At 39.8% G+C, this 12,755-nt stretch overlaps 1 protein-coding gene across 3 annotated transcripts in view; it reads right to left on the bottom strand.

The window, feature by feature from the left end:
* Nucleotides 1–12,755, bottom strand: part of LOC111862247 (nephrin) — a 601,827-nt gene that overhangs the window by 76,466 nt on the left and 512,606 nt on the right. For all 3 annotated transcript variants that reach the window (XM_023847459.2, XM_023847461.2, XM_033750600.1), the window contains exon 2: nucleotides 11,898–12,032. In XM_023847459.2, coding sequence (XP_023703227.1) covers nucleotides 11,898–12,032 — 135 coding nt within the window. The remainder of the gene's footprint in view (nucleotides 1–11,897; nucleotides 12,033–12,755) is intronic.

Genomic DNA, 12,755 nt, shown 5'->3' with positions numbered 1-12,755 from the left:
AATTTCATCACCAAAGGCCAGAAGTGAACCTTATCCTAAGATCGTTTGGTACAGCTTGTATTTTCTCAATCTAGTTCTTTAATGTCAGTTTTGGCATCATCCTCCCATCTAAGCCTAGATCAAACCCTGAGTATGTAAATAACTCAATGCCATAGGCCATGTCTATTTGTCATTTACCTTCTACATACAAGTTGTATCACTTGGGTGTAATTAATTAAATACTGTATATATGTAAATTGATGTTGTGTGTAAATTGCTGTTTGATAACCCTAATATAGATGTCTACAATTAAGGCCCTGAAAATACTTTATAAATCAAATAATTTATGTTGTAAATATAGCTATGAAGTAACAAACATTGGAACTGCACTGATATATTGGGTTTTTGGACTTTATCCATCGTCCTGATTTTTAAGATTAATAAAAACACGACGTTTCGGAAACTGGATCTGTTTCCGTCCTCAGGTGAAGGAAAACACCTATTCTCTTGGGCCTGTTAGAGAGAGCTAGCCTCAATCACTGGACAAACCGATGTCACAAAACATGAAGATTATAAACACCTGAGACCAGGCTAAGTCCATGAGAGCTAATAAGAAAAATATTCATAACAAATTGTTGCAAACACATACAAGCGTGGAACTAGGATAGATAGATAGGTGTTTTCCTTCACCTGAGGACGGAAACAGATCCAGTTTCTGAAACGTCGTGTTTTATTAGTTATCTTAAAAACCAGGACCATGGATAAAGTCCAAAAACCCAATATATCAGTGTGTTATACACCATCGTCAGAATCCTATAGTAACTAATTGGAACTGCAATAACCCAACACATATTAATTCACAGCTTTTGAACTAACTTCTATAGCACAGTGGGCAGGGAGCAATAAAAATGCAGCATCTGCCTGACAAAGTTGTAAAACCTCATTGCTAAAGCTTCAACCAAACTGCTGTCATGTTTCTTTCACTCATAAAACACAGCACTGCTGCCACTACATATTTAAAACTTCAGCAAATGACTGACTGATATATGCCATTATTTTAATAGCATTATGTCAGTCAGCCCTTGCACATATTCAAGCCAAGTAGCATGTGTAGTTTTACCAGCAATGCTTCATATTACATGAAGTTGCAAGAGCAAACCTCAACTTGGAGACTAACCTTTGCACCTTTATATTTTCATCCCGTACATTTACACTGGCTCTGATCCGGGAATGAAGTATTCAGTTTCAATTGCTCCTTATTCTCTTGTGCTTTGGTTCCTGCATATTCTAAATGGAAGTACTAATCACCATCCTGCAATATTAATCACCTGCTCAGGGCACGCGGTAGCATAGTTGGTTGAGGCACTATGCTACAAGCCAGAAGGTCACAGGTTCGATTCCTGATGAGGCCACTGAATTTTTTTAATTTACTTAATCCTTCCAGCCGCAATATGGCCCTGAGGTCGACTCAGCCTCTAACAGAAATGAGTACCAGGAAGATTGCTGGGGGGGAAAGGGTGGAAGGCATGTAAGGCTGGTAACACTACCGCCATCTGTGAACCGACTGTCTAGAAGATGTGGGAGCCTCGACCTCTCACACCCCTATGGGCTTCACAGCCTGTTACAGGGGCAGTTTTACCTTTGCCTTTTCTTTTTTTGTACTGTTGCCTCACTCACTTTGAAAATATTAGGGATACCGTGGAAGGATTCTCAATAACAACTTGTTCCTGGACTGGTGACGATGGAGACACCACACAGGGTTTAGTGCAATTGAACGCTATTTAATATGCTCCTTGCTGCAAAGGTTATATAATGTTGAATAAGACATAGTTTGATATTTGTGGCTGGTGAAGTGTAAGGTGCATAGAAGGAGGTGCTAAACGAGAGCACAAAAGACGGTGACTAATGTTGGTCTGCACTGCCATTTTAATAAGGTACTTTCAGATTCTTATGAGGGTGGGATATTTTCCATTAAATCTCAGGGTAATGGAGTAGTCATAAAGCCAGTGACCAAAGGTGGGAAATCGCTTCATATTTTATTCTTAATCTCTCGTGGACTGATAATTTTTCCCCCATATTAGAGATGGAAAGTCCATATTCTATTTCTATTTCCATAGGATCTTTATATTATACTACCAAACTGTAGTTCCTTAAACAAATAAAGTTATTCCTATGTACTTTGGAAATTTAATTTGAATTCAGTTTCTTGGAAGATTTTGCATGATTTTCAATTTTCTGCACAAATGACCTATTCAATATTTTAACATTCACATATTTATTTCTTTTACATGCATCTTTAAGAAATGCAACAGGCAATGTTATGTGACCTCAAGTGTAAAGTCTGTTATGGAGGATAAACTCTATTGATTAATAATCTGCAATGTTAAAGGACACATCTTTTCGTGACATAGCAGCTTTCAATAGAACACACTGTAATGGAAACATCACTTTTAGAATTAACATATGAGTATAAATTAGCTCCACAGCACTGTGAAAGGAGTGAAGCACAGAGCTGTCAGGTCCACTCTTGCCATTTAACATCACCTATGATGTGCATTATCAATACATGAAACACAAAGCACAGTTTCAGGAATCTCAGGTGAAACAATACTACACCGAACACTATTAATATTTTGAAAGTTCATCTGTTTGTAAAACACAAAACTGATACAATTCATATTCACGAGTTCAAAGAAAGCCATGGTTTGTTTACAGATACTCTGAAAAGGACATCGGTTTTATGATGTCAGACAAATTATGAATCACTGCCATGAATATGGTGGGATGGGTGGCAGAGACAACCTTCCTGGAGAATGAGGAAAACCAAGGAAATTCCAGTAATGTAGCTAATCGACAGGGCCATAATTTCTGGATTTCCTGTATATGAAGAAGCATAAATACACACTGGAAGAAGGAGAACATGATGCTTCTATTAAGCTGGCCAATTTTAACCATACAATTGGAAAGCTGTTGTATAATCACTTAACATGTTGCCACTGTTGCCTGGTTCTTCCTCAAAGTGTAATGTGTCAGTTTGAGTGATTAAAATATACTGAGAAACACTAAAGTTCGCTTGTGAACACCGGGTGTAAGCATTGTGCCAAGTAACTTAATAAATCATGGATCACAGTGACCGCATGGTCTAAGACATGAAATTTCTTCACCCTCTCAAACACTTGGATAGTGGGTTCGAATCCCACTTGAGGCATGAATGTCTTGTCTGCTTTTATTCTGTATTTGTGCTGTCCTGTGTCAGTAGCGGCCTTGATACGGGCTGATCCCTGTCCAAGGTGTCCCACCGTCTGTTTATAAGATCAAAGAAACTTAAATTAAACGGCTTTTCATTTTCATGGATGCATTCTACTCTTGAGGGAGCAACAGGAATTAACTAACTGACGTTAATAAATCGAATAATCATTTATTTTTTATTTTACAGAAGTTCCTATCTGTAAAAATCTGTTTGCATACAGGGGATACAGATGTCCAGTTCAAATTACAGAGTTTTTAGATGGGTTGATATTTCAGTTATTTTATGAAGCTGTAGAAATATCTAAGGTTAAATAACGTAGAGTGAGATTTCAGTACGATGAACACACATGATAAATCGGGAGGGATGAAGGAAGGAAATAATACTGACATGATTTAAGGCACTGCCAAAGAATTTGCATGGAAAAACTCAGCAAATCTTTGAAAAAAAATCCATGGCCTGTAGTCTGCAAGCGAACTATACCGACCGAGTGACCGCGATTTGTCGGAGAAGTAGGTGGCAACTTTAGTGGATAGAGGGTGTCGCGTGGTCAGCGCAAAGAATCCCCACGGCCGTTAATCTCGGTTTTCTAGACCGGAACCCCTAGCAGCTACTTTTCCATTCAAGTAGTTCCTCAATTATCGTCACGAGGCTGAGTGGACCCCGTTCTAGACCCAGTAATTCTCAGAAAATCTGGTAGCACCTGGAAACGAACCCGGGACCTCTGGGTCTGTAAACAGAAACTCTGACCACTGGACCACAGAGGCGGTCCAGCAAACCTTTGGAGCTGAAGAAATCTCTGTCTGGATAGCCTGTCTTCCATTGGATTCAAATTGGGTACCTCCCAGATGCAAGCTGCAATTTACGGTACAGCTTTACTGCTGTGCAACTTGCTAATTGGATGACTGGATAAGTGGATGCTTATACCAGGAAACTATGGTAAGCCGAACAGTATGTATATTTAAAGCAAAAGGGGAAAGGGATGCTGCTGTTTGATAAAGTACTATCACTCTAAACTCACACACCTGCAATCAGTGGGAAATACGTGAAGATGGAAACCAGAATAGACTGAGAATGAAACAGGTACTTCCTGAATACATTTTTTATTACATAAAATTAGCAATCAGAATTACATTTGATTCTATAAGCTAATTAGCTGTAGTATTCTTCGTGACGTGGAGAGGGCTTATCCAGAGATAAGTTCTCGTTAACCCTCTCTCAGGTCGGCTGGCCAATTCCTTTTTATTCTTCGTCTATTGCCTGGTTCCAGTAGCGGTTGCATTAGTACGTTCTCATGTCCTTCTGTTTTGTTCAGGTATCTTGTGCTTTTCCATTTTATAACTTACTTTACTAGCGGCACTTTCAGGTCTTCATGGAGTGTTATATTGGAACCATACCGTGGGGCGTTAGTAATCATACGTAGTATCTTTGACTGACATCTTTGGATTATGGAAATACTGGTTTTGCTAGCACATCCCCATATTTCCACTCCATATACCCAAATTGGTTTTATTATTGTTTTGTAAAGTAAGATTTTGTTGTCTAATGAGAGCTGGGAATTTCTTCCAATTAACCAATGCATATCCTTGATTCTTAAATCAATCTGTTTGCGTTTTTTAGTAATGTGTTCCTTCCAGGTTAGATGGTTGTCTAGAGGAATACCTAAGTATTTTGTGCTGGGTGATTCAGGTATTTGTATGTTATTAAAGAAAACTGCAGGACATTGTTCTCTTCTTAGACTGAAGTTTACTTGCACTGACTTGGTTTCGTTGATTTTTATTTTCCATGTATTTGTCCACTCTTGTATTTGATTGAGATGATTTTGCAAAGTGAAGGTAGCTATTGCTGGATCTGTGTTGGCTGAGAGGAACACGGTATCATCCGCAAATGTGCCCATTGTTGTGTTGGCATTGACTGGTAGGTCTGCTGTATACAGTAAATAAAGTAGTGGGCCTAAGACACTGCCTTGTGGTACACCTAATTTTATGGCAAAATTGTTAGATATACTATTATTGATTCTCGTTCTGAACTCTCTGCCATTTATATAGGATTTTAGTAAGTGGAAATAAGCGATGGGCAGATATTTTTTGATTTTGTACAGTAGTCCTGGTCCTGAATACACAGATAATGTTATAGATCAGAGATACTCTGCTGGGCAGCCATGACAATCTAAACACATCAACTCTACTTAGGCCAGGCAAGTAACACCTCAATAATCTGTTACAAACCTTCCTTCTAGGCAAACAAAATATTTCATGTTCTTGAAATTATTCTCTAAATCCATTAAATGCATTATCAGAGGGCTCTAGGGACCCTTCACCATGTGTTACGAATGAAGAGGAAGTCTTTATGGAACTCTCAGATTTAACTGCAATGAACAAAGAAAACACAGAATTTCAGAGCGTCGAGGTAGGCCCACAAATAACCAGTTCTACGTGGTATTAATGATATCAAAATGTTATCAACTGACTCGTTTCATAAACCATCTGTTACAATCTTGCCTGATCATGGTGAATGAGAAGGCTGGTTTCAATCTAATGGTATCAGGTGAAACAAGTGTTGGAGTAGACTTATGCAGTTAGGGTATAATGAAGGAAGTGAGTTTCAGCCTTGAATGGAACAACATACTGTTTCAGGCATAAGTATTGTAGCGTGTAGACCCGTTGCGGGGTAACGGTCGCAAAACAAAGCCCGTTCCTAGGGCAGCAGAATCTTAATAAACGGGGTTACACAACCCATTTCTGGGCAACAGCCAGGTAAACACGTTCCCGCTGCAATGGACACGAACGCGCCTTAGAAGAAAAGTGTTTTTATGTGGTCCGTACCGATAAGTTATAACCAGGAGGGCTGGGGCAATGAATCAGTCGAGTTCTGAGAGGGAGGCTGAGAAAAGTTGCTCTATAATTAAGTTGACACTTCAGTTGTAAAGCGTTAACCGGAGGGCAACGGCGAGACCACAGAAGCTGCAGAATCTCCACTGTTAAGATTCGTTACCAGGATGCGGCTAGTGAAAGCAAACTGAGAAGACTTAGCGGGTGCTCTAGTGTTTTGTGTATTGTGTAGATCAGCGTTAGCGCTTGTAAGTGTCTGTAGTTCCGAGTCGAGTGTATAAGTGGTCAATAAATCCATTCACCAATCCAAACCACGTCGAGAGTGACACTCAGACACGTGATAGTATATTCCATTAAGGCATGTAAACTGAAGACTAGGCAGAAACTATAAGACTAATAAAATTTATATTGTGCCCAGTAGTCAGTTGTTCTATAAGTACGTGACTTCTTATAGTTTAATTCTAAGAACATTATGTCAACGTAGCCTTCACTGATGCAAACACTTCAGAACTGATAATTTTTTTCAGGTATGTTTTATAAACGAATATAAAAAACTCCATGCCCTGTAGACCGCAAGCGAACTATACCGACCGAGCGACCGCCGCTTGTCGGCGAAGTTAGGGATAGAGGGTCTCACGTGATCAGCGCAACAAATCCCCACGGCCTTTATAAACAAATATAGAAAATGAAACAATATACATTTAAAAAAAGGCGCAGATGACTAAACCGAAATTGGCTTTGGTAACTCCCACAACAGAGAGCAATTATGAGAATAGAAGTGTAAAGACGCCGACACAAACGCTTGTCGAAAATATTTTCCAAGGGAATGGAGACACTGAATACATACAGCGCACCAACGGGGGCATCGAATTTGACTCCAACATTGACCATGTCATTACGTCACGGGGGCAAGGAAGATAATGTAGGGGCACGGGTTTACAACATACGAAAAATAAAAAAAGAAACCCAATTTCGAGGCACAGATACTAATCTCATGTCCCTTAACGTGACTAACATAATATAAACTAAACCCATTCAGTCCTTGACTAAATTATGTGCGCTAGCCCATTTTAAAGCAACACAACGCATACGTAAGCAGCGCGGAAACATGAGAATATTCATGCAGAGGAGCATGCGCAAGAGGAATCGAAGAATTGGGGCACAGGGTCAATGACACCTTTACCGACAGAGATGAAACGGAATGGAGGGATAACTTGTCAAATATTTCACGCTAGAATAAAGCCGAAACCATGTAGATGCAAACACCGGCGCCGATGTCAAGAGATGATTAAAGGATGGGCTGTGATACAAAGGTGACAATCTACCGGCAAAACAGCAAGTGTTTATAATATGTGGAAAATAAAAATGACAACAACTTGTCGAAACCAAAAAATATCAAAGTAAATTTAAACAGATGAACAAAACCAGCGGCGAATTTGCAGATATTCGCAGGACGCGCAGGAGTAGGGCCCCGTTTGGTTGAAGGACCCCCCCGAGTTTCAAATTAAAAAAAAATAAAATAAAATTTCAGTTCAGACGAAAGAATAGTGCTTATAAGTTATCATATCATCCTTACCAATGAAATATCTTGCGGTTTAATTAAGGGTATATAACACATCGCAAACATCGCATTATATACGGTCTTTAGTTTATTGCGTTTTTCACTCTTCATTTCCCCCCCCCCAATTACGGTGCAACGACTGAGACGTCACGCTGGACAGCAATGATCACTTGAACTGAATCAGCACTGTAGTTGGGTTCTCTTTGCTTCCTGAGAGTACGCGTTTTATTTCACACTTTATCTGTATATAATTATGAAATGTGACTTATTGAGCAGGAACATATGAAACCTGTTACTTGGAAGCATAATATGAAACGTTTTGCGTCGGGAAGTGGAAAACGGAAAAGGAACGCGAACGGAAAGAGCGCAAGGAAAAACAAGAGATCCAGTTCATTGGCTTTTTTAAAACCTGTTGTGCATGCGTACGGTCTCGCTGTAGCTGCAGAGGAAACATTCGGCTCGCCACGCAGCGCATAACGTGACTGCTAAATGCGCTAGCGGCCTCTCTCAAGAATCGTATTTTCAAGTTTCAGACTTCGTGACTATTTTCTCGATACTGAGTAAACATGTTTAATAGCTAATTAGTGTGAGTCATGCCTCGTGATATCCCCAAAATGAAAAAGTGATTGAGCTGCTGGTTCAGACTGGGGAAGCAACAATATGTTTACGGCTATGCAAAAAGAAATGGCGCAGGGTTCCTCGACTGTCCCAACAAAACAAGTTCAGCTGACAGCATAAAAGACAAAATATGTATTCTCGTATGGCACAGCAGTATGTAGTGAACTGAGCGAAAATGTAGGAAGCTTGAATCTGGCGAAGGTGCCTATTTTCAACCCCCCCCCCCACCTCAAAAAAAATAAAAACGGAACAGAAATGTTCTGGATTTAGACGAATTCGATGAGACTCCATATTGAAAGATGGTTTTAGTTCAGAAATAAAGAGACCATTAACGTCCGACATGGGAAGATTAATACTAGGCTCGTTACAGAGCTATCAGTTTCATATGGAAGCAGAATAAATAAATTGACTGAAGAAATTATATTCGAGCAAACAGAATCGGCTATGTACGAGCAATGGGTAGAGACAGATTTGACCAACGGGAAATAGTAAATGTTTTTTAGTTTCAAATGTTGACATCTCCTCTGCTTCTGACGCAATGAAGCAATGTCACGTTTCATATTCCTCTTACACAGTATCAAAGGGGTAAGTCTCATTATTACCCATGCTGTGGGAGAAATCGGTTCTGTCCCAACTGCTCCGTTAATGTGGAAATCCCATCAGGCAACAGGAGATTACCATCATCAGATGAACCAACAAAATTATGAGAAATGGGTAAGAGGGAAACTTGTTCCGAACTTAACGACCCAACTCGATAACACCCCATGCCATAACGTGAAGATAAACAAAGTTCCGAATTCCAACTCAACCGAACAATACATGAGGGGCTGGCTTCAAAGGGAAGGAATTCCAGTTATCTATAACATGTAGAAGCCTACTACTTATGAACTGATAAAACAGTTTTAGCCACAAGATGTAGGGTATTCTGGGGAAAGTGGAGGAAACACTACTGCCTCCACGTCACCCCGATCTCAAACAGGGGACATTTGGGCTAAAGTGAAAGGTGGAGTGGCGTAGAGAAATTTGTCTTGTAATGTAGACTCGGTGAAGAAAACTGAAGGCTACGGGGAAGTACAAGGTAATATTAGCTCCCACTGTAAGAGAAAGCGGCCATACATGCAGGGAATGTGAAATGCTTTTTGATAACAATATTTTCCTCTTCTCCACGTCGCCCAGCCTGGTTCTACGGCCCACCCAGCCTCCTATCTAAGAGGCAGTGAGGGAGGGGTCTCCCCCGGGGGTAACGCGGCCATGGCGTGAAGCTGACCACTTATCTTCAACTAGTACCGAGGCAAAGAATACGTGGATCTAAGCATTCACACCCCCATGCGTCTTCGTGGTATAGTACTTAATTAGTTAAGCATAGGGACAAATTCGCCCTTACCATAAATTTGGGAGAATGGCCAGTGACAGAGGAGAAGTTGGTGCTTACAATATTATATTTCAGCATCCTGTTACACTCACACAATATATATGGACAAATACCGTCTTAAGTGCAACAAAGTGCAACAAAGATCTTATAGACATTTTAACTTGAATTAAGGTTTAAAAAGTGCTAATTTAAAAATCAAATCGACGCGTGTAGATTAACAAAGATTTTATACAATTAGAAAGACTGGGATTTTTACATTTTTAACAAGCAGTGTAACAGTTACGTGAGTGATACACACCTGATGATGGCCATTTAGGGCCGAAACATGTAGTGTGGAGGAGGAAAAAGAAGTAAAAACTACAATAAAATTGTTGCACTTAAGACGGTATTTGTCCATATATAATAAGTTGGTGCTTCAGACAGTTGATGACCTGCTATTTGTTATGGCCGATCTGCAGAACAGTGATCAGGAACTACAGATGAGTGGCGCATGTTTTAGCCCAGGTTATACGCATGCAGCCACAGAACATCTACTTTGACGTCACCCACACTTCTAGATGCACTCTGGTTCTGCTACAACTATTTATTCATCTCATCAAATTTACAACAAATTCCTTGTTGCCGTGGCTGACCGTCTCCGAAAACCTTTTGCTGATGGAGTAAGACATGGTAAGTACTTCACTATAATCATAGCCGTGCCTCGAAACATATGCAACGTAGGTCAGTTTGCTGATATCTGAAGACACGTGAAACCAAACGGAGGAATCACTCCTCCACTCCCCGAAGCGTGTCTAAACGTCTAATGAAAACCGTCTCAAGATTTATTGAAACGATGGGTCTTAGTATTAAGGGTGGTAGAAGGTAAAGTGTTTAAACAACGCCCCCAACACGTCTGGGAAATACTCAGGTTTCCGGGAAAGACTGAAAAATGAAAGACCCACAGATGTCTACATTCCGTGTTTCAGTCAATGTCAGATCTGCCAAGAAACAGGGCTGCTGAGTCTTACACTGACGTCACGAGGTGTCCCAATTCTGTTCAGAAAGAGCACAGACTTTATCAGCGTGTATACATCAATGGAATGCAGTAAGATCACATCTACAGCAAAGGAAAGGGGCGCAAGAAACTAAGTATACAAGGCTGACTGCAACAACCCATGCCATTCTGTCTGAGAAAGCTTGCGAAATATGACAGCGCTGTCCTAACAGTTCTCTGAAATCGTGTGTTGCAAAGAATGAATTCTGTTAGCAAATCAATGCGGTGGAAATATGGTTAGTTACTGATGACTGCAGAATTGTGGACTTCTCTCCAGACTTCCGTCATCGGAGTAAGAAACGAATGTTATCCTTACAAAAGAAAGCATTTTCTTTAACGAAATATATAGCAATCGCGATGCATACTCAAAAGACGTCCGTATAAGGGGAAATTGTGTTTTTTAAATATATTTAATGAAACTAAAGACACATTTATTATTTTAGAGGGGAAACAAAAATCGATCGTTCAAAATTGTTAATATGATTCTTGGTGAATTAATTTTACAACTGGAAAAAAAATAGTGTACGAAATAAATTTTGGATATATTTTGCTTTCTTTTTGTAAGAAAACGACAAGGCGAACACAGAAGACAACATTAAGAAATTGCTGAACATAAAACCAGAGAATATTGGTCCTGTTTTTTTGCATCATCTTCTGCATTTTATCAACAGCAGACAATTATGATATCGAAATCTTCTACTACACTTCAAAGGTTCGTTATTGATGGCCTTACTGGCACATTTCAAAATATAGAGAAAACCCTCTTTTTTAATATTATTCTTACAAGATGCAACGGGTTTGAGGTCGTTAAACACCTTTAAATGGGTGAAACATTTCTTGCGGTCTGTCATATCTAAGAGAAATTAACAATTTCAGCAATTTTAACAGTTAAGACTATTGCATTGCAAGATGTATTACGACAATTTAATCAAAGATTTTGTAGGAAATAAATTTCGAAAGAAACACATAAAATTTGACTAATATTTTACGGTTATTTGTGTACTTCGTTTCTTTAAAAGTAATTTTCGAATAAAGAGAAGTGCTTTTTATTTTTATATGTACGTCTATCAATAATTAATAAATGGTACTAAAATGGGCTGGATGTACCATAAATTTCAGGTTGATGCTGGGGACATGTCATTTTGTATCAACAAGTGAAATAAATCTGAAACGACTTTTGTTTGTTTCTAGGCGCACAGAATATGTACAGACGTACGAGTACAATAGATGTACTGATAATCAACGCGATGAGTTACCTAGAGCGAAGCCGTCCTTGGTCCATTGCACCTGTCCAGCTTGGTTCGTCACTTCACACTCCAGCAAGGCTTCGCCTCCCTCGTGCACCTTCACGTCCTTGGGCTGGATGCGAAAATACTGCTGCTGTCCAGACACTGGAAGAAACAGCGTCAGTTAACAAAACAAACAAACAGACGATCAGAGTGTCAACACGGGAGAACCAAGCGGCCTCCTGGGATGCCATAATTTTAGGAGGAACACAGCCTTCTTCTTTCTTGTCTTTACTTTTCGTTGCTAATTTCTTTATATTGACCATTAATTGGTAGTCACCTACACATGTTAAGCAAAAATGTAAATAAGAGTTAGTTTTCGTCACAGTGTCTGCGAATTTTGTGTTGTTAAGTGTGAGGAGCGTTTAGAAAGCGGGACTGTTTTCAGCTGTGTGGAAGGAGCTTCTTGTCGCATGGAGCGGTATTCAGGATTGCGCCAACCCTGATAAAAATTGTGCTTTCAGAACGATCTTTCTCCAACCACTGATAATCGATTTCATTGCAGTAATGCATACTGACGAAGCACTGAGTGACTTTTACTTCAGTAAAGGATTAGATTTGTGTTTTTAGAGCAGTCTGTACCCAGGTGACAGAAAACCGCTGTCGATATCGTGCGACTTATATATACAGGGTGTCCCAGGAGGAATGTGCCAAACTTCGGGAGGGTGTTCCTTATGTTAAAGTATGCCGATATAACCCAAAACACCTATGTCCAAAGTTGAACGGTTACGGAGATAATGGCCAGAGAAGTGTCAAACTTTGACCGGGGTTACACACTTGTTGATTACAAAATAGATATTAAAACTGGCAGGAATATGTGGATTCTGT

The sequence above is a fragment of the Cryptotermes secundus genome, unplaced genomic scaffold (assembly GCF_002891405.2).
Source record: "Cryptotermes secundus unplaced genomic scaffold, Csec_1.0 scaffold3, whole genome shotgun sequence".
Taxonomy (NCBI): domain Eukaryota; kingdom Metazoa; phylum Arthropoda; class Insecta; order Blattodea; family Kalotermitidae; genus Cryptotermes; species Cryptotermes secundus.
Note: the sequence above shows the minus strand (reverse complement) of the source record. Positions and strands in the feature narration are given on the sequence as shown.